The sequence below is a fragment of the Saccopteryx leptura genome, chromosome 4 (assembly GCF_036850995.1).
Source record: "Saccopteryx leptura isolate mSacLep1 chromosome 4, mSacLep1_pri_phased_curated, whole genome shotgun sequence".
In the NCBI taxonomy this organism is placed as follows: Eukaryota; Metazoa; Chordata; class Mammalia; order Chiroptera; family Emballonuridae; genus Saccopteryx; species Saccopteryx leptura.
The window spans coordinates 186,795,040-186,817,670 of NC_089506.1; the positions used below are offsets into that span (position 1 = coordinate 186,795,040).

General features: G+C 43.1%; 2 protein-coding genes across 2 annotated transcripts in view; one reads left to right on the forward strand and one right to left on the reverse strand.

Annotated features, from left to right (window-relative positions):
* ZNF394 (zinc finger protein 394) overlaps positions 1 to 22,631 on the reverse strand; it is a 481,244-nt gene that overhangs the window by 31,565 nt on the left and 427,048 nt on the right. The window lies entirely within an intron of this gene.
* ISOC1 (isochorismatase domain containing 1) lies at positions 470 to 22,183 on the forward strand. The gene is made up of 5 exons (XM_066382144.1): positions 470 to 965; positions 11,795 to 11,914; positions 12,030 to 12,233; positions 14,568 to 14,684; positions 21,008 to 22,183. The coding sequence occupies exons 1-5, from the start codon at positions 657 to 659 to the stop codon at positions 21,152 to 21,154; spliced, it is 897 nt and encodes a 298-aa protein (XP_066238241.1). The 5' UTR covers positions 470 to 656; the 3' UTR covers positions 21,155 to 22,183.

Consider the following 22,631-nt stretch of genomic DNA (forward strand, 5'->3'; position numbering starts at 1 on the left):
AATTCCAATGCAAGTTCTCCCGAAAAGTTGATTGAGATAAACGGAGGTCAAGATTTCGAGATACTAGAGATACTGTGTTCCACGGGACTGAAAAAAAAACAAACAAACACAACAACAAAAAACAAAACATGAAATTCTGAGCTTTGAGTGCCCCCAAGTTAGCATTTTAAATTCTGCTGCTAAGAGGATCAGCCTGCCCTCTTGCTTTTGGGATTACTACTGCTATCTTTGAGGAGGGACGCATGCCTGCGCAGGCCAACAGGTAACGCAGCACGCTCAGCCGGCCAGCGGTGCCCGCCAGCAAACTAACTCTCGGAAAGCACCACTGGTTCGAAGGTGGGCGGGGCGGGGTGGAAGAGGTGCCCCCAACCTCCTCCCGGAGCTGCGGCCGCGCAGCAGCGGGCGCTGGAGGGGGCGGGCCGGCGGGCGGGCGCAGGCGCTCGCTCCGCGCGCACCCCAAGCCCAGCGCCCAGCCCTGCCCTCCGCGCGGTCTGCCCGGTACCCGGTGGGAGGAGGGCGGCGGCCACGGCCGCCAGGGCCCGCCCCTTCTCCTCCCCGAGCGGGCTGGCGAGCGGGCGGTGCGGGGAGGCGGGGCCGCGGCGGCCGGCAGTGTCTGCGCCTCGGCGGCCTGGAAGCTGGCAGACGCTCGGGGGAACATGGCGGCGGTGGAGGCGGCAGTCCCAGCGCTCCCCAACAGCGGCGGCGGGGGCGCGGGGGCGCCGTCGGGCACGGTCCCCGTGCTCTTCTGCTTCTCCGTGTTCGCGCGGCCCTCGTCCGTGCCCCACGGCGCCGGCTACGAGCTGCTTATCCAGAAGTTCCTTAACCTGTACGGCGACCAGCTCGACATGCACCGCAAATTCGTGGTGCAGCTCTTCGCCGAGGAGTGGGGCCAGTACGTGGACCTGCCCAAGGGTTTCGCGGTGAGCGAGCGCTGCAAGGTGCGCCTCGTGCCGCTGCAGATCCAGGTGGGTCCTGCGGGAGGGCCGCGCGCCCCGCCCCGCTACTTCCCCGGTGCGTCCCCGTCCCCGTCTCCGTGCCCGCCGCGCTCCTCAGGTGCCCCGCGCCGAGCGGGCGCCGGGCCCTGCGCTCTCTCAAGCGTCGGGGACGGCCCAGACTATGTGCCTGTCCAAAGGTGACGGTCACCAGCTGTCCTTGGTCGAGGCGGGGGGTGTGGGCCTCCCAGCTGCTGGCGGCGCGCGCGAACGCCCCACGTGTGTGGTCCTCCGCCACCCGCATCCGCTTTGTGTGCCAGGACCAAGTCCCAGTCTCCTGCGGAACCAAAGGGCAGTACGGTAGTGGCTGTGTTTTTATATAGGGGTGATGCAGAACGTGGGGAAAACCAAGCGTGGGGAGCACTGGCCTTAGGTTTGTTCCCCAGAGTTGTGTTCACCACTTAAAGATAAAACTTCAGAAGTCAGACCCTTTCCCCTTCCTCTTCGCCAGCTTTCAGTTTCCTTACTTGAAGCCTCCCCTATGAAGTGAAATAACCATTTGGTTAACTCTTCCCAGGAACTGTCAACTGAATCTGTTGATTACACATGCGTCGCCTGCATTAAAAAAGTCCTTTGATTCCAGGAGGGCAGTACCTTGTTAAGTATCAACTTTAGCTGGACCATGATTTTCTGCTCTTGCTGGCTGAGAAAGCTATTAAATCTGAGGATTATTTTATAGCTTTTTAATATTTTTTGAAAAGCCATGCTCTGATACAACAGCGGTCAGTTTCCTGTATTTTTTTATTTTTTATTTTTACGCTCAGAGGAGTCACTGGAGGATTTATATTTTTAAAAAGAAAAAATATAAGGTATACTATAGTACTATACCATCAACATTTTTTCTTTAGGGAAGAAACTGGTTGTTTCTTTGGACGACCAAACTGAAATGTGGGACTTGGGGTTAGGAGGCATTCAAGTATTGTTTTCTTGAGATCATTCTCTAGCTGTTTAATCTTTCAGTTGTAGTCTGCCATGGAATTGGTCTTGTTTCCTATCACCCCAACTCCTATGCCAGAAGCTCCCAAAGCACAAAGGCTTTAAAAGTCCTCTGTCCACCCCTGCAGAGCCCAGAAGAAGGCAGACGGTCTCTGATGCCCTGCTGTCCATATGGAGAATTTGGAGGATTGTGGTTCCTAGCTGTTTCCTACTCCCTGTTTTTTGTCTTCAGGAGTTTCCATAGCAGTTAGAGAAATAGTCAAAAGATGTCTAATCACTGTTGTACCCCTGAAACATAATATCGTATATCATGACTAGAATTGAAAAATAAATTTTAAAAAAATTTAAAATTAAATTAAAAAGAATTTTCATGGCTAACACCTCTTTGCAGTCTTGTCAGTCTATTTAGATTACTGCTGCCAAAATACCTAAGAAGTTGGATGCACCTTTGACAAATCCATTAATAAAGGCAAGAATCCAAATACTAACTAAGGAGTTATGGAGCTGTTCTGAGGATGCAGACCTTGTGATAATTTCCTATAATGGTTGGGAGGGAGAGTGGGGTGTTATCTAACAAGTTGTTATGCCAAACTAGAACTTCCCCCACCTCCATCTATAATCCCCCCCCCCAAGATGGGATTTTTTTTTTTTTAATTCAAGGCCTGGGTCTAACAACTTTTTAATTAAATATTCTCAAATGTATGTTCTTGAAATGTCTTTTGTTTTTTTGTGACAGAGAGAGGGACGAATAGGGACAGAGAGGGAGAGAGATGAGAAGCATCAATTCTTCATTGCAGAACCTTAGTTGTTCATTGATTGCTTTCTCATATGTGCCTTGACCAGAGGGCTACAGCAGAGCAAGTGATCCGTTGCTCAAGCCAGCGACCTTGGGTATAAGCTAGCAACCTTGGGCTTCAAGCCACGACCTTTGGGCTCAAGCCAGCAATCATGGAGTCATGTCTGTGATCCCACGCTCAAGCCAGCAACCCCATGCTCAAGCTGGTGAGCCCGCAGTCAAGCCTGAGACCTTGAAGTTTCGAACCTGGGTCCTCTGCATCCTAGTCCAATGCTCTGTCCACTGCCTGGTCAGGCATTCTATCCACTGTTCCACCGCCTGGTCAGGGTTGAAATGTCTTTAAGGAATTACATATTCAGGTCACTTGTGGCTTTTGAAGTATAGTATTTTGCTTGGTATTAGAAATAACATGCAGTTAATTTTTCATGGGTTTTTTTGTGGTTATGTGTTTAATATAATAGAACTACTCTATTTTATTTTATTTTATTTTTTGTATCTTTCTGAAGCTAGAAACGGGGAGAGACAGACAGACTCCCGCATGCGCCTGAGGGGGATCCACCCGGCACGCCTACCAGGGGGGCGACGCTCTGCCCACCAGGGGGCGATGCTCTGCCCCTCTGGGGCGTCGCTCTGTTGCTACCAGAGCCACTCTAGCGCCTGGGGCAGAGGCCAAGGAGCCATCCCCAGCGCCCGGGCCATCTTTGCTCCAATGGAGCCTCGGCTGCGGGAGGGGAAGAGAGAGACAGAGAGGAAGGAGAGGGGGAGGGGTGGAGAAGCAGATGGACGCTTCTCCTGTGTGCCCTGGCCGGGAATCGAACCCGGGACTTCTGCACACCAGGCCGATGCTCTACCACTGAGCCAACCGGCCAGGGCTCTATTTTATCTTTAAAAATTATTTTTCACTGGCCCAAGAATTCTTAAGTATCTGTTATATAATACTGTATATATTTTTAAATGTTAAAACTGTATTATCTTTTAGTAATCATAATATTTTGACTTCTTCAGCCAAGTGTCTTGAAAGTAGAGAGTGTGGAGGGAGACACACATATGTGTATGTATAATATGTTTGTGTACTCTCAGAAGGAAAAGTGAAGGTATTTCTCATCTTAACCATTTTATGTATTTTTGGAACACAGCTGTATAATCCTAGATACATCAACATTTTATGGCTAGATGAAACCATAGAGTTGATGGTCTATGTACAAAACATTTGCGTGGCAGCTGTAACTTGCCTAGCACAATGAATGCAGACATGATTAAGACCCAATTCTTGTTCCTTACCTAATCTAACTCTTCATTTTGCAGAAGAGCATAAGGAATTGCTCAAGGTTCCATGGTAATGCTGGAGATAGAAAAGCAGGTGAAAGGCCTCCCTTATAGCCAACCATAGACTTTTTCTCTTTTTATGCTTAATGAAAGTATGGAGCAGAATGGAAAACAAACCACAAACCTGAGCTTGTAATAGCATTTGTTTTGATGCTGTTTATTGTTCTTTGGAATAGATGCCTATCACTTAGGAAGACTCAAAGGTGGCCATGCTGCTGGTAGTGTGGGCCCCTCCCTTCTCCCAGAGGCACAAAGAGCATCAGTTAGCCATTTGTGGGTCACCGCTTAAATAATGTGACTTGTTATTTCTGCAGACATAGAGCCTCTGTGGCCCTGGTTCACATTATGTATACTCCCGTATTTTCCATGTACATAGGGGGTCTGAGTTTGCTTTCCTGCTTGTTCTGACTGCCATTGCTAGTGACCTTGTAAAACTGGTTACTTGTGCCACACTGCACCCATGTTTGGCTAGCGGTTCTGTGGGGACTGATCTTTAAGACCCCCGTTGCCAATGTTAGACTTTTTAGTGTCGTCTTTTCTGAAATACTCTGTCACAGGTAGCTGAAGACAGCTCTTATTTCAAGCCTGGTTTATATGTCTTGAGCTTTGTCAAAATGCTTGAAGTCTGAGGAATTTTGAGACATAGAAGAAGAAATGTAAATGAGAGGATTATGTATTAGGAATTTGAGCCATTTTTATGACTTACAAGTTTTAATTTTCCAAAAGGCATTTCCCAAGTTTTAACTAATAGAAACATTCATCTCCGGAAAGTCCTGGAAATTTGAAATCATACCACCACCAGTGTGTTTTCCAGCTTGTCACAGGGGAGGCAGAGCGCAGACAGAAGAGGAAGAAACGGACATTGTCCGAGGATGCCAGGGAGAGGCTTTTGCTTCTGCAGGGAGAATGGGAGGCTCTGACAGCTCCGTGAGGGAGGAGATAAGGGCTTCCCTGCGAAGGTTATGCTGACCTTTTCCTGAGACGGTTAATTGGGAAGGGCTTCAGCACAAGCTTCTACTTTCTTGAGAGTTTATTATTACTGTTATTTTAAACAGGGGCATGGACACATGGTGGGAAGGGAGCCATGGCAGGGTTTGTAAAGAGAGGAAGCCCCTTGGGCTTGCTAGTTTGAGGGTGTGATTTTTGATTAGGAAACATTTGTCATGAGATCATGTAGGAGGAGAGGTAGAAATATTTGTAACCTATATTAAAAAGCCCAAGACCTGTTTTTCCAGGAATAGATCATATAATAGTAAGTCTTGGAGACATTTGGAAATCTACTTTATGAATCATTTTCTTATTCTGTAGCCTATGTAAACATAACAAGTTAGGCAGTGTGTGTGTGTGTGTGTGTGTGTGTGTATTTCTTAAGGAATCTTAGTAATAAATGATATTTTGTTCTCCCTCCCCATTTATTGATTGATTTTAGAGAGAGAGGAAAGGAAAGAGACAGAAACATCCATCTGTTTCTGTATGTGCCCTGACTAGAGATCAAACCGTGTGTTGGAATGATGCTCTAATCAACTGAGCTATTCAGCCAGGGCAATAAATGGTATTTTTAACCTCATTACAGAAAAAGTTTTTTAAGAGGTGCTGAACTTCAGAGTGTAGTGTATGCCTTCTCGATGAGGGATATCACAGTAGGCTAATACATTTATTGATTGATTACATGATGTTCATTTAATTAATCCTTGAAATAGCCACCTGAGGTAGGTACTACTTTTTTTCCCTTTGTTACAGATTAATTAACTACCGTGTGGAAATGCATTGGATTTGCCTAGTTTCATGTAGTTGAAATGAGAGGAGTTGAGATTTGAACTCAGAGTCTAATGTCCACAGGGTGTATGCACTGTGTAGGGAGTCTTGTAACCCAGGGGAGTCACATCATACAGGCCTCTATTTTAGGTGAGTCAATATGGGAGCAAGGTCTTACAATAGATGGTGTCATCAGAGTTCCTTGGTGTAATTCACGCTTCGGGTGAAATAGTGATGCCCCCTGTCCTCTCTGGATGAACTCTGTCCCATGCAGATCATGCCTGTTTTGTAACTGTGAAAGACTACCACAAGTTTGAAAACGTCACACATACAATTCCAAACTGAATCATTCCTGAAGATATAAGTTGTACCCACTATAGTAGTTCAGTAGGGGCTGCTGTAACAAACTGCCACAAACTTAGTGGCTTGTACCACAGACGTGTCTGCTCACGGTTCTGTAGCTAGAGCTCAGGCAGGTTGCCCTGAGCCCGCGCGGAGAGTCTGTTCCCTGCCTCTCTCCTGGCTCCCACGATTTGCTGGAAATCTTTGGTGTTACATCACCCTCTTCTCTGCCTTCAGGTTCACAGGCTTCTCTATCCAGATTTGCCTTTTTTATGGGGACACTGGTCATATTGGACTAGGCACCCACCCTATTCTAGTATGACCTCATCATCGACCTCATCATCTTCACTAACCCTTTGAGTAGTGAGTATTTTTCATGCTCGCTGACCCCCGGGAGTCAGTTCTTTTTCAAAAATGAAATTAGTTCCTGTTCCAGTTTTATTAACTTAAAATCATGTTTGTTTGATAACCAATTTGTGGAAACAAGAAGAACATACATTTCCCTTTTTTAAATGTTGCTTTACACTTTTTTTTTTTTTTTTTGCTTTACACAGTTTTAAAATAAAAATTTTTGTATGATCGTACTCTGGATAGTCAGGAGGTATGAGGACGTACATGAACGTTCATACTGCTCAAAGGGTTAATTACTTTTTCAGTAACTATTTCCAAATAAAGTCAGTTTAGTACGGGGGGTTAGGAATTCAACATATGAATTTTGGGGGATACAATTTAATGTACATTACTTTACACGTATTACATATAGCATTCACCATGGTTTACTTTGTGGAGAGAATGAAGTGGTGCACAGTTCACCTCTAAGCAAGGCCAGGCACCCTGTTTGTGCCTGTCCCGAGTAACCGGGGCCTGAGGCAGGGACAGACAGATTCCTTGCGGGTGTTGAAGCCATTGTTAGAAAATAGAGCACATGTGGTCGTAAAGGAAGGTAAATATTGTCAGGATAATGGTAATAATGGGACTTGGGGAGGACAGGCCTTTTGAATATGAAATCTAACGTCAAATCCCAGCTACAACAGTTCTTAAGAAAGTGGACAAAAAATTTATACCAGAAATTGATCTGAACTCTTGCTTGAGGAAGCCATTGAATGTGATCAACTCTCTGTATTTTAATAAGTATTATTTATGTGTATATATGTTGTAGGGATGGGAGGATATTTGTAGATATCCAGTAGATATGTAAAGGGGTGTATATATACGCATGTATTTTTATTGGTGACTTCTTCATGCTTTTTGAATAGACATTCATCTGTACTTGTGAGGGCATTTGGTCAAGTCCACTTTAATTTGCTCTGTGGTTGCAGCATGTCAATGTTTGACTATGAGCAGCAGTTTTAGTTGTCTGTAAGGTTCTGAGAGAAATTCATGAGTCAAAGTAAGAAGCCCCTGAATTATAGAGTCAATGTGTTAATTTAACAGTAACTTTTGGATTCAGGTGGATTTGGGGTGGGTGGGTGGTGGCTTGGATTTGCTTAGAGATTTTCAGGGTTGGTTTGGTTTGGTTTTGTTTGTAGACTCAAAGCCTCTTACTTGGCTTGTAAGGTGTGGAGGGTACTCATATAGTAGCATCTTCCCCCCTAACTACCACAGCCTAGGGGAGACCATTTTTAAAAACATAACCTTTTATCTTTATATTATATTTATCTTGGAATAGTGTTACATTCACAGCAGAGATAGCACAGAGAGTTCCAATATACCTGTATCGAGCTTCCCCCATTACTGCGGCATATTTGTCACAATTAAGAAACCAGTGTTAGTACATTACTATTAACTGAGCTCCATACTTTATTCAGATTTCAGTCGCTTTTCTGTAGTGCTCATTTTCTGTTCCAGGATACTAATACATTTAGCTGTCATGTCTCTGGGCCATGGCAGTTTCTCAGACTTAACCTAGTTTTTGATGACCTTGGTCGTTTTGAGGTGTACTGCTCAGATATTTTGGTAGAATGTACCTCAGTTTTGGTTTATCTGATTTTTTTGTCTCGTGTTTAGACAGGTGTTACGAGATTTTGAGAGGAAGAACATGAAGAGCATTCTCACATTATATTAAGACTATGTTCTATCAACATGGCATCTTTGATTGCCTTCATCTTCATCTGGTTGAGGCCGTGTTTGCTAGGTTTCCTACTCTAATGTTACCCTCATCCCTCTGTGCTCTCCTCTGGGGAAGCAGATACCAGTGCGGGCCACATGCGAGGGGATGTCAGGGGTTCATCTCCTTCAGAGGAAACTGTCTAGGCATTTTTGGTTCACTATTATAACCAGTCATCTGTGCATAAAAATGTGCCTTGTTACCTTATCTCTGTGGTTTCTTTTCATTGTTTACTGAAGGTTTGTAGGGTGAGTTCCTAGACTAGAAAGGTTTTGCAGCATGATGAGGATTTTAGGGCTGCATTATCTGACTGTCTCAATCTGTGTCTGATACGACATTTATCTGATGTGGTCTCCTGCCCAGAACAGGATACGTCACCGCTGAAAGGGAGGTACAGGGAAGCACTGGGTCACACAACTCTGAATATTGAGGATTTCTGGGTAGTTAAGGTTTTATTTCTTTAAGTATCCAAAATAGTTTGTAATATTTTGACCACTTTATGGTGTAGTCCTGGAATGTTATATAATTTAACATTTTCACAATGGGTGTGCTAAAATGCTATTGTCCCAATTTATAAGTTTTGCACAGCCTGTTATTCCTTCCCTGGAGTTCTAGATTGTAGAGTGGGTTGAGTGTTGATCTGCTTTTATTTATTTTGAATCTTTTCTCTGTCAGTTATCATTTCTTACTGCTCTCAGTTTGCCTGTCTCCAGCAGTTTGCTTTTTCATTTGCCATTTATAACCGTCTGTGAATTTAGAATACAGACAGCCAAACTCGTTATGAATGTGTGGAGTCAGTCAGTATGGCCTGAGATGAGATCTGAGAGCTGCCGATCTAAGCAGGCATAACCTGTACGTTAATGCATGGCTGTCCAACACGATTATGCAACTGCCTAGGTAGGAGTTCTGCTTTGCATGCCAGCTGGTTTTCCCGTCAGTTGAATGGTAAGATTGGCTGAATGGCATTACTACAATATAATATGAAACAGGCCAATTGCAGTTAAACAGCTCTTCACGACGTGCCCTTAACACATTGTGAATGAGTAGGAACCCACGGTTCAAATTTATAAGAAGGAAGTATATAGGTTTTGAGCCTTTGTCACCAAGATTTGATGTTGACTGAGAATTTAGATTACATAGACATAAAGAGTGGTTCTTTTTAAAATGGGCCCCTAATTACTCATATACATATGGTATTCACTGCTTTTGAAAATAAGCCAAATGGAGGCATGGTACTTTCATTAAAAATTTAAGGAAGGAAGTAGCCAAAGATGGAATATGTAATTTAAGATGTTTGAATATTTATTTTAATTATACTTTACTGGCAAAGTAGGAAAACTCTATACAGAGTGTTCGAATTACAGATGGCACTTGTTCTGAAATGAACTTGGTGTTGGATTGCACATGGTTAATCAGTGCACATCTATGGAGGTTAACGTGCCAGAGTCCCTAAGACCAGGACCTAGATGAACAAAGTGAAAACTGATTGGAGCGATCCTACTATTTAGGATAAAAGGTGCCTTTTAGTGACTGACTTAATTCCTGCAGTAATTGTGTCCTGCGGCTCTAAGGCAGCCTAGGGCCAGACCGGTGGTGAAGCCACCGCCATGGAATTGGGACACAAGTTCCTGAAGGAAATTATGAGTAACTATCATGTGCAGGTAGGGGATTTATAGGAGCAGCTAGTAAGAGTAGTGGTTTGAGCTCATTCAGGACCAGACTGCATCCTTTACACAGCTTTCTGTAATTTGAGAAGATAGAAAGAAAAGCACCGTGGGCTTTTAAGAATCCAGTGAAATTAAATTCTTATATTCAGTAGAGATTTTCGCTTTTTGGTAAATTCATATTGGATCCAAGTTGTTAGAGTGGACCAACTATAGCAATGTGGAGCCTGGTTATCCAATACTCAATTCTAGTCTTAAGTCATTGACTTTCCTGATTTTGATAAATATGTTTTAAAATGCAGACATCAAATTTATGTCCATTTAACAGTGCTGATGTGCTTGATATCATTTCATTGCATTTTTGTGAACTTCTTTTGTTTTAATTGAGAGGCATGGCAGCAGAGACAGACTACTGCATGCACCCTGACTGGGATCCACCTGGCAAGCCCCCTACCAGGTGATGCTCTGCCCCACTGGGCTGCTGCTCTGTTGCTCGGCAACCAAGCTATTTCAGCACCTGAGTTGAGGCCATAGTGCCATCCTCAGTGCCTGGGGCCAACTTTGAACCATTCAAGTCATGGCTGCAGGATGGGGAAGACAAAGAGATGGGAGTGGTGGTGGGGGGGAGCAGATGGTCGTTTCTCTTGTGTGACCTGACTGGGAATTGAACCCAGGACTTCCACAAACCAGACCGAGGCTCTACCGTTGAGCCAGCCACATTTTTGTGAACTCAAGTTATTCTTAATAGCATCATAGTATTTCTATCTTGATAGGCAATAATTCTGGATTTGTTTCTATCTTCTTTTTTTTAGTTTTATGGTTTCTAGTACAGATTATTTTAAGTTTTACTCTGTACATGTAAGCAATGCCATCAACTTCAAGTTTCTTCCTGTTGTAACATTTATTTTTTTGTTTGTGTGGGGTTTTTTTTCTGAAGTGAGAAGCATGGAGGCGAAGAGACAGACTCCCGATTGCGCCCCACCAGGATCCACCAGCATGCTCACTAGGGGGCAGTGCTTCGCCCATCTGGGGTGTTGTTCCATTCCATTGCAACCCCAGCAGTTCTAGCACCTGAGGTGGAGGCCATGGAGCCATCCTTAGTGCCCGGGCCAACTTTGCTCCAATGGAGCCTTGGCTGCGGGATAGGAAGAGAGAGATAGAGAGAAAGGAGAAGGGGAAGGGTGGAGAAGCAGATGGGCGCTTCCCCCATGTACCCTGGACTTGAACCCTGGACTTCCATGCGCCAGGCTGATGCTCTACCACTGAGCCAATTGGCCAGGGCCTACATTTGTTTTTATTATAAAGGTAATACATATTTTTAAATAGCATTTAGGAAGTGTTTTTAAATAGCACTTGGAAAACATAAGAAAGGTATAAAGAGGGAATGTTACTAATAGCCCTAACCATAAAACCACTTGTTATTTTCATATACATATTTCTACTTTTTATTCTCATCTTTACATTATTGAAATACTATTGAACTGTGCTCTGTTTTTAAAATTAACATTAGATTATGAGCATTTCTTCTTAGGTGGTACAAATTATTTGAAAACATATATACATGTGCTATTTTAATCGGCTAAAAATGTTTTGTCATGTGAATGTGTTAAAATTTGTGAAATTATTTCTGTATTGTTGGTCCTGGGTTTATTGCTGATTTTCATTATTAAAAACAATTCAGTGAAAATCTTTGTGGATAATTTTCTTCTATAATATAGATGACTTTGGGGGGGGGGGATAATAGTTGTAGAAATTGACTTACTGGGTCAAACAGTAAGAACATTTTTCTTCCTTTATTGACCTCCTCTGAAAATAAATGTCACTGTATAATGAGTATAAATCATTCCTTTTTCTTTTTTTTTTTTTTTCTTTTCAGCTCACTACCCTGGGAAATCTTACACCTTCAAGCACTGTGTTTTTCTGCTGTGATATGCAGGAAAGGTTCAGACCAGCCATCAAGTATTTTGGGGATATTATTAGTGTAGGACAAAGATTGGTATGTGTGTTTACTTTTTCCAATTTACTGAAGCATGATATATGTTCATATATACATACATATATGTATTACTAATTATCTTTGTGGGCTTTTTGTTTGTGGGGTTTTTTTCCAGTTACAAGGTGCACGGATTTTAGGAATTCCAGTTATTGTAACGGAACAGTACCCTAAAGGTCTTGGAAGCACTGTGCAAGAAATTGATCTAACAGGTGTAAAACTGGTACTTCCAAAGACCAAGTTTTCAATGGTATTACCAGAAGTAGAAGCAGCATTAGCAGAGATTCCTGGAGTCAGGAGTGTTGTGCTATTTGGAGTAGAAGTAAGTACCTTTTGTTACATTTCAGCTTAATATCATTGGTAGAAAACTTGAATCCAGAATGCATTTTTCTATATAGAATAGGTGATAATCATGATGAGAAATAAGCACCGTTTATTAAGTGTTGACTATTTGCATGGTAGTGATCTAATATTTTGTATATTAATTCATTAAACTCTCATATCAGCCCTCTGAGCTACGCGCTCTCGGTCTCCCCATTGTGTGGATGAGGACACTAAAACACAGATGCTGTGTAACTTGTCCAAGGCCATACCTCTAGCCAAGGGATACAGCTGGATTTCACTCTAGGTTGATGAATTCTTGGGCCTTAATTTTTTATTTTTGTATTTTTCTGAAGCTGGAAACAGGGAGGCAGTCAGACAGACTCCCGCATGCGCCTGACTGGGATCCACCCAGCATGCCCACCAGGGGGTGATGCTCTGCCCATCTGGGGCGTCGCTCTGTTGCGACCAGAGCCACTCTAGCACCTGAGGCAGAGCCATGGAGCCATCCCCAGCACTCGGGCCATCTTTGCTCCAATGGAGCCTTGGCTGCGGGAGGGGAAGAGAGAGACAGATAGGAAGGAGGGGGGGGTGGAGAAGCAGGTGGGCGCCTCTCCTGTGTGCCCTGGCCGGGAATTAAACCCTGGACTTCCGCACGCCAGGCCGACGCTCTACCACTGAGCCAATGGGCCAGGGCCAGGCCTTAATTTTAATCCCTGCTTTTAGAACACATTTTTACCAAAGGTATTATTTTTATTTGTGTTACAGGATTTCACCTGGGTCATATTTTTGTTCTAAAAAAACCTTAGAAGTCATGTAGTTCATTGTCATTTTCATTTGAAATATGTACATATCCTTTTAAAGGAAAACAGTACTCATGGATTCCTAATGTTGATTAAATTGATTTTTTGTTTTGAGGTTTTTTTGAACATGTACAAATAGAATATAAGTGTTTATGCAGAGCTTTTCAACAACTATTGAACTAAAATTTTTAAGTTATTTTAAAAACAATGAAACTCAAATAATTTAATATGCTTATGATATTTTGGTAATAGGTTTATAGTACTGTTTTAACAGTAGAAAGATGTATTTTCACATTTAGCTGTACATTTAACTCAATAACGATAATATAGAGGAAGCTGTTTGTATAAATGTCACACTGAAGGCTCTTGCTGACTTTTGCACTTTTTTTTTTTTTTTTTCTCGTTCATCTTTATTAGACCTCGTGCCTAATGAGAGCCATCTTTGAGTAGTCCTCTAGTGCTGCTTTTAATGAGATGTCAGTTGATAATTCTCCAAAGCTCTCTTGTCATATAAAGATAAGGTTGGCGTCATGGCATTATTGAAATCTGCCTTTTTGAGCTGTATAGTCCCGTAACTGCTGGAGCACATTTTTCCTCCATTTGCCACTACTGATTTGTTATAAGTTAGTACTTAGAAAGATGGAGCCTGTGTACTACATTTTCTGGTGACGCATGCTGTGTGTTTTTGCCTGTGTCACAGTTATTTTTAACTTGGCCTACCTTTACTCCTGGGTGCCTTGTAACAACTCATTTTCCCCACTACTTCTCAGTCTGCAGTACTGCAGATGCATTCTTTGTGGTAGGCACTTGGTGTGAATTCAGAAATAAACCTGACTGGAGGTGGTATCAAAACTGAGTGGTAGTAGTCAGTTGTATGAAGGTCAGCCAGATGACACAGAGGAAGTCTTTTTTAAAATCCTCACAGAGCTCTAAGAATATGGTCATGGATCCTAATATGAGGAAGGTTGATGTAACCCAAGTCCTGACTTTATTTTTTTTTCTGCTTTTTCAAGTGAGAGGAGGGGAGATAGAAACAGACTCCTGCATCAGCCCTGACTGGGATCCACCCAGCAACCCCCATCTGGGGCCATGCTCGCAACTGAGCTATTTTTAGCACCTGAGGCGAAGGCTCCACAGAAACATTCTCAGCCCCTGGGGCTGATGAGCTTGAACAAATCTAGCAATGAATGTGGGAGGGGAAGAGAGAGAGAGAGAGAAGGTGGAGAGGGAGGGATGGAGAAGCAGCTGGTCACTTCTGTATGCCCTGACCAGAAATTGAACCTAGGATATCCACACACTAGGCCAACGCTCTACCACTGAGCCAGCCGGCCAGGGCCAAGTGCTGGCTTTACAAAGAGGAAACCAAAGTCAGAGATGATGCTGATGCTCAAGATCACCTAGAGGAAAAGTAGGTGTAGGACAAAGTCGTTAGACCTGGAGTGTTCTTTCTGCTTTATCATGTGCTTGCACATTTGTAAAAGACTTTTTGCCATTACTGCATTATTACATACGATTTCTTACTTTCCTCCTAGACTCATGTGTGCATCCAACAGACCGCTCTGGAGCTAGTTGGCCGAGGTATTGAGGTTCATATTGTTGCTGACGCCACCTCTTCGAGAAGCATGATGGACAGGATGTTTGCTCTTGAGGTAATTGTCCTGCTGTAAAATAAATGATGTAACAAGTTTTCCAAATAAGTTTGAAGAGCATTGAATATTTAACAGCAATGAAAGATTTACCTCTGAAATTTGAGCTTGGTCGGACAATATCAGATTCATTGATCTCCAGAGTCTGGGCTGTGCACTGGCCTTTGAGGTCTCTCCATTGTATCCTATTTTATATCTGCTGTCTCCTTACATCTAGATTACCAGTGACGCCAAGAGGTCCTTTATATCGTTTGTCATACTTTTGCTATAGTTTTATGCATGAACTGAGAGGCATTCCAATAAGCTTAATCTGAACCACTTAGAGATTTGAAAAGAGCCACCTAGGTTTAAATCAGCCAAGATCTCGTCAAACCTAGGGCGCAGTGGGGCTAAGCCTGGTCCAGCCTCTTACTGGATTTCCTCAGACTTGAATTTCTGGGGATTGGAGGTGTGTCCCGGGCTGTGGAGACCACTCACAGTGTTTCGTGGCTCTGTGCACTAGAGTGCCAAGATGTATATCATAGAGTCAGGGAGTCAATGATTTTTTTTGTCAGTATTGTATAACAGTGGTCTTTCTTAAGCATTTCTAATGCCAAAACTACAGAAAAGCAAACTGCCACATAATCCTTTGAAACATTCAGTCTATATTGTGGAGATATTCTCTCTTTCTCTCTCTGTCTTCGTCTCTCTCATGTTTAATTCTAATCCTTAATAATTTTAGAGTCATGTACATGTGGACTGAGTTGATGAGTTCTGATTATTGAGAATGGGAAATACAGGCCTGACCTGTGGTGGCACAGTGGATAAAGTGTCAACCTGGAAATGCTGAGGTTGCTGGTTCGAAGCCCTGGGCTCACCCGGTCTAGGCACATATGGGAGTTGATGCTTCCTGCTCCTCCTCCCCTTCTCTCTCTCTCTCTCTCTCTCTCTCTCTCTCTGTCTCTCTCTTCCTCTCAAATGAGAATGGGAAATACAGATTTTTGTTTTAAGACCCTCTGATATTCCATGCACAAGTTGGCCTGTGAACCTCTTTCTCTATAGGATTGCTAAATCATCTTTTTAGCCAAAAGTGTTCCCTGGAGCAGTGAGATAGGGCCATTGAGAAGGAGAGGAGTCAGTGGGGAGGGCTCGCGCAGAAGGAGGGGGAGCTGCATTTGTTTTAAGGCCCTGGGTGGCCATTCCTTCTCTGTTTTATTCCTGGAGCAGTGAGTCCTAATTTGGGATTACAGGTGGAAATAGTTTTATTAATTTTGTTTAACTATTTTTAAATCCATTTGGACTGTTAGGTTCTTTGGTAGTTAGGTACTAAGTGTTGCTTTTCCCATCTGAGCAAAAGATCTTTAAGCTTTTCTTTTTTTTTTTTTTTTTTTTTTTTTTCATTGCTTAATACAGGTATCATTTATTTGTTTTCAACTTTCCTGTGTCATCAGTGACTTCTTTTTTTTTTTTTTTTGCTTGGTTTTTTTTTTTTTTTTATTAAATTTAATGCAGTGACATTGATAAATCAGGGTACATATGTTGAGAGAAAATATCTCTAGATTATTTTGACATTTGATTGTGCTGTATACCCCTCCCGCAAAGTTAAATTGTCTTCTGTCACCTTCTATCTGGTTTTCTTTGTGCCCCTCCCCTCCCCTAACCCCTCTCTCCTTCTTCACCCCATCCCCCCTCCCCCAACCCCCCGCCCCTGTTGCCATCACATTCTTGTTCATGTCTCTGAGTCTCATTTTTATGTCCCTTCTATGTATGGGTTCATCTCAGTTTTTTTTCTGATTTACTTATTTCACTCCGTATAATGTTATCAAGGTCCATCCATGTTATTGTAAATGATCCGATGTCATCATTTCTTATGGCTGAGTAGTATTCCATCTTCAAAACCACAAGTTAATCAACTTCCACTTGTCAAACTTCCCTAGTAATATGAGTTTAATCACTTGCGCCTTCCGATCCTTGCCGCCTCAGGAAGCAGCTCTTTTCCTCTCTGGATAATTTGTCTTTCTGGTAATGCTGAGGTCTAGAACTTGAAGTGTTTCCAAGGAAGTGAAAACTGAAAACATACAAGGAACAAAATCTTCCTTGCTTGTGAAGATATTTCAGGGACTTTTGTTCTACAGTCATGTAAGTTTTTTAAACATGTCTTTATTATGATGTTTATTACAGAAGATTTTTATTGTTGGCAATTCTGTCTTCTCACGAGACTCACAGTAGAAACATAACTACTTACCACCTGCACCTCATTTCCTGGAGAGGTGATCTGTAATCTCAGTGGTTAGGAGTCCAAACAGTGGAGGGTTAATAGGTGTTTGCGTGTAGCTTCTGACATTTTGTACACGTGTGTCCTCGGACAGGTTGTCTAAAATCTGCACCTCCGATTGCTCCTGGGTGAAATAGAAATAAAATCCGCTACATGGGAGGGTGTTTGTGAGGGTTAAATGAGATGACGTATTGGGAGCACTTAGTGCAGAGTAATCACAAATGGCAGCTGCTGCTTTTATTTTATGCTGCCAGTTATTTTTTTGCTGTTGTCTTCATGAGGTTAGTCTTGTCGGAAATGGATAAGCATGTGTTAGCCTGCAAGACCCAGTAGGACAAGTCCTGAAAGGCCTAAGGACGGAAGAGAGGAGTTTGGTCTGGGTGGATTCGGAAGAGCTCGAGGCGAACACCATTGCCTTGGGTTGAAGTGTTGAAGGTGGAGCGGGAAGAATCACGTGTGGTGGTGATGGGGGAGACGTGCCGCATGTCAGCTTTCTTCTTAGTCTGCATTTGATATGGAGGCGTTGTAGTTTGTCCCTAAATTATTGGGAGAAATGTTAAATTTTATTTATGACTATGAAAGTTAAATATTAATCTGCCAGTTCCCCTTCTCTATTCCTTTAGAACCAACTGCTGAATATAATTCCCGAGACCACCCATGTCGTCCGTTAAGGTTATTGTATATTACCAGCCTTGGCCAGGGGGCTCAGTTGGTTAGAGCATTGTTCTGATATGCCAAGGTTGTGGGTTCGAGCACCAGCCAGGGCACCTAAAAGAATCAGCCAGTGAATGCATATATAAATGGAACAACAGATTGATGTTTCTCTTTCTCTTCCTCTCTTTTCCTCTCTCTTCCTCTTGCTCCCTTTCTCTCTCTAAAATCAATAAAAATAAATAAAAAGATTATTAGACTAATAAGGTTTGTAGTTACCATTACTAAAACTTCTGTGCCAGGGTCTGAGCTGTATGCTTTTATTCAGCAAAACAATTTTTGAGCACCATCGTCATTGCTTTCAACTAATAATTGCAGAGTGAGTGCAGAATAAAACCCTGTCTTGAAGTTGATGTCTTTGTACTTCTGCGGAGTTCTTGAAAATTTAATGGCTTTGTCGTCATTGTCCTCGTGTCGTGTCGTCCCCCCCCCCCCCCCACTGCCCTCTGAGACCTTCGTGGCTTCGTGCTCTTGCACTTTCCGGTTTGTGGGTCAGAGTAGTCTTTCCTTTCCCGTGGCCTAGTTGGGCTGATGTTGCAAGTGTAAGGGAAGAACTTCGGAAACCTATTAGCCATGAACCTGCGTGCAGCGAAAACAGCTGGAGTTTTCATGGCCCTCGTTAAGCCAGGGAAGAGGGGAGTTTGGGACCAGTATGGTAGGTGTCCTCTAGCTCAGGGTGGTGAGAGGAACCTGCCAGGTCTGGGGAGGCGACCCGGCTGCTGCCGCCCTCCCCTGCTCGGGCCCCTCTGGGTTGGGGCTGGGCGGGCGCTGTGCCAAGGTCTGCGAGCATTTTGCTGAGCCACACCTGCCCCTGCAGAGGTTCTTGGCGTGATTATTTGAATCCAATCAGTATTGGCTAGGTCATTCTTGTAGCTAAGTGATACTGTGCAGGTTTTAGTTTATTAACGTGTGTTTCTGTGCCCGGAGCACCCCCCGCCAGCCCCGCCCCTGTGACTGGTTCCTGGCGTCACTAAGGGTCGCTGGCCTGGTGGGGGCCGCTCGGGCCAGCAGAGCACGAGGGAAAGCCGGCTTCTTCCTGGGTCATCAGATTTCTTCCTCAGTTCTGGGAACAGCTTTCTGTCCTTCCTGCCTCACTAAGGAACTAGAAAGATTGGTGACAACTGACTTTTGTTGGCATTTTGGAGTTCCTGAAGCACTTTCACTGACACTTTAGGTGTGTGTGATTGAGACTCGGGGAGACTATTGAAAGTCCATTGATTCCACAGTGAGTGGGAAAGACGACAGAGCAGGCCGGCCGCTGGGAGAGTGCGCTGGGTCCCTGACTAGACGTGCCCAGCCGAGCTGCAGCTAGCCTTATATTTAGTCCCTGCCTTTCTGTTGGAAGCGGGCACACAGCCCTCTGAGATTTCTGAGGGCTTTGACAGGGTAGTCAGGATATTACTGAAAAGCAAGGAGGAAGAAATTCAAAAACTCAGAGAGAACTCGCCTTCTGGTGTGTATCCCAGCACGAAGGCACCAGCAGCCTTGCCTTTTTCCCTGCTGCTGTTTCATCTCTTGAGCGTTCTGGTCCATCTGCTCTGCGCGCCCTTCCGAACTGGCTGTCAAGGTCCAAACTTGCTTTCTCATAAGTAGACTATAGCTCAGGGGCCCCCAAACTTTTTACACAGGGGGCCAGTTCACTGTCCCTCAGACTGTTGGAGGGCCGAACTATAAAAAATCCCTATGCACACTGCACGTGTCTTATTTTAAAGTATAAAAACAAAACGGGAACAAATACAATATTTAAAATAAAGAACAAGTAAATTTAAATCAACAAACTGACCAGTATGTCAATGGGAACTATGGGCCTGCTTTTGGCTAATGAGATGGTCAGTGTGCTCCTCTCGCTGACCACCAATGAAAGAGGTGCCCCTTCCGGAAATGCGGCGGGGGCTGGATAAATGGCCTCAGGGGGCCGCAGTTTGGGGACCCCTGCTATAGCTTATATTTCCTTCTACATTCTTGGGGATAAAAAAAGAGTCTGCCAGAGGGAAGGTTGGACCAGTGGGTCGACAGCCATCTGAAGGAGAATTTACTTTCACTCCTCCGGGGTGTCCTGGCTATTCGAGCAACTCCTTTGTTCTAATGACAGACTAACCTGGGTCTTTTTCTCTGACTCGCCTAGAAATTTTCCTAACCACTTCATCTTCCATGGTTCTTACATTGCATCTTTCTTAACATACAAGTTGGCACCAACTGTTTCTTGTTACTGTTGTTGTTTTGCCTAGGGTTTCTGATAACACCACAGCCAAAAAATGAATCTCCACTCCAGAATTTTCTCACCTCCCTCCTCCCATTCTCCTTTTCCTGTCCTATTTCCTCCACTTTCTCCTCTTCCCTCCCTCCCTCCTCTACTCTCACCCTCCCTCCCTCCCTCCCTCCCTCCCTCCTTCACTCCCTCCCTTTCTCCTCCACTCTCTCCCTCCTCCTTCTCCTTGATATTTCTGTCCTTAGTTCTTTGTTATGATTCCATTGGAGCAATTTGGCATGGACATTCTTTGACCTGTCGGTGAAATTATACAACCTTAAATTTTATAGTCTGGCTTAGTGAGTCTAAAAAGTTTATGATGGTGGCAGTGGTGGTGGTTCTGTTATCCAGGAGCACATTCTTTTTTTTTTTTGTATTTTTCCAAAGTTAGAAGCAGGGAGGCAGTCAGACAGACTCCCGCATGCGCCTGACCGGGATCCACCACGCATGCCTACTAGGCGGTGATGCTCGGACCATCTGGAGTGTTGCTCCGTTGAGGCGCCAGAGCCATTCTAGCACCTGAGGCAGAGGCTATGGAGCTGTCCTCAGTGCCCGCGCCAACTTAGTTCCAGTGGAGCCTTGGCTGTGGGAGGGGAAGAGAGAGAGAGAGAGAGAAAGGAGAGTAGAAAGGGTGAAGAAGCAGATGAGTGCCTCTCCTGTGTGCCCTGGCCGGAAATTGAACCCAGGACTTCCACATGCAAGGCCAACACTCTACTGCTTAGCCAACTGGCCAGAGCCCAGGGCCACATTCTTAAATATGACATCAGGCTCCTCTGCCACCAGTCATTTGTTACCTACTGGGAGGACACACATGCTGTATGTCACATGTTTGTAGATGGAGAAAAATGAGAATCATTGTTTTACCGTCATTAACTTTGGTTTCCTGTTGGTCCCTGGCACATATAAGTCATAATATTGTCTGTTTTCTTTTACTTCTTTCTATCCCATAGCACTACTACTGAGAATAATCACCTGAATTTGATGGTATGGCTAAGGACCCCGGTTTTGATAAAGGACACTAATTATTGTGTCCCAGCATTCTTTTTACTGTTTTAACATAGTGTTTATTCTCGTGCTAACTTCTTGATTTTTTTTCTTTATCTTTTTTTTAAGCGTCTTGCTAGAACAGGGATCATAGTGACCACCAGCGAGGCCGTCCTGCTGCAGCTGGTGGCAGATAAAGACCATCCAAAATTCAAGGAAATCCAGAATCTAATTAAGGCGAGTGCCCCAGAGTCGGGTCTGCTTTCCAAAGTGTAGGACGTTGGAAGGACTGGTGTGTTACTCACCATCAGGTGACTGGACTGGAAGCTCTTCTCTCTACTAGAATTAAAATGTTAAGTACAAAATTGGCTCTTTTTTTGCGCCTCTTAGTGAAACTTACCCAGTTAGACCATTTGGGTACCAGCACTTAGTTACAAATGTCAAAGGCTTCAGGTGCTGCTTACCTTCTTTTTTCCTTAATGTGCTTTTATTTATTAAAAGAAATTATGATGGAGGTGCCTGTTTTGTCTATACTGTACACATTGATCATAATTTTCAAAAGTGCACACAGGTGAACTTTTCTTAAATTGTGCACTGTAAAGAAAAAGATGTATTGATAATAGTTTGACTTTTGTATTGTTGTAACATGCGTTAAAACATTAATGTGGACTCAGTGCTTTTACTTTAAAGGAAATAGGATTATAATATGAGTCTTAAAAACAGGACTCTGATTCATCTTACCCCTTGCCCACATAATGGCAGTCAGCTTACTGAGTTGCGTTCATCTAACAGGACGAAATTAAGTTGAATGATTCTGTATCTTTCTTGAGTATGCTAATTTCCTTATTCTGGTCAACATTACTTATTCTATGTTAATGTTCTCTTCTTTAGTTGAATCATTTTCTAGAGAGACTCATTGGATCATTGTTTTAATTTTGTAAACAGGATGATTTGCAATGTAATGTAATTACTGGAGGGCTGCTTTAAGATCTTAGAAGTATTGCTTTAGCTGAATACCTTTACAAAAATATTGAATATATCTTATAATATGCATAAGATTTAGTAAAAAGATAAAGACTGGATAAAATGTAGTTGTAAATTGTTCATATTTTTGTTTGATACTGTCTCCACCTACCATCCAATTACAAAGTCATAAGTAATGATTTGGTAGTATTAAGTTTGTATCATTGCTATCCGTCAATAAATTTATTTTCATTAAGTACTTATTAGAGGGTTTTAAAACTTTTTAAAAATATATGTGAAATATGGAAAATTGCTCTTTTGTATTAAAGTAATTAAAGAAAATGTATTATGTGAATGCAATTATTTTGTCCCCCACATCACAGCTCTATGAGTACTTCTCCAGAGAGTCTAATATTTATTTAAAAGCATACAATTTTTGACATTTGTAATTTTTCAACTTATGCCTTGCTTTTTCTATACTCATTCTGGAAACATATTGTGAGAACCTAATATGTCCTAAATATTGTGCTCTGTGTTTAGGATAAAAGATGCCCCTCGGAAACTTATGGTCTGGTACAAAATCTGATATAACCTCTCAGTAAATGTGAATCGTTATGACAAAGGTTCAGGAATGTCAAGTCAGCATTAAAGCTCAGAGTAACATAATTGTGAATTCTGCCTTCTCCCTTTTTTGCAGATGATGCAAAAGCAGGGTGTCAAGGCCTCATTATTGCAGGAAAACTGAATTTATTTTAATACATTAGGCTCAGAATTTGAAAGTGTCTCTAAT

Bases quoted from the DNA above. Each gene is read 5' to 3' on its own strand.
- ISOC1 (XM_066382144.1), top strand. From the start codon at position 657: ATGGCGGCGGTGGAGGCGGCAGTCCCAGCGCTCCCCAACAGCGGCGGC. The intron at 12,234-14,567 runs GTAAGTACCTTT...CTTTCCTCCTAG, and splicing joins TTGTGCTATTTGGAGTAGAA to ACTCATGTGTGCATCCAACA. The intron at 14,685-21,007 runs GTAATTGTCCTG...CTTTTTTTTAAG, and splicing joins ACAGGATGTTTGCTCTTGAG to CGTCTTGCTAGAACAGGGAT.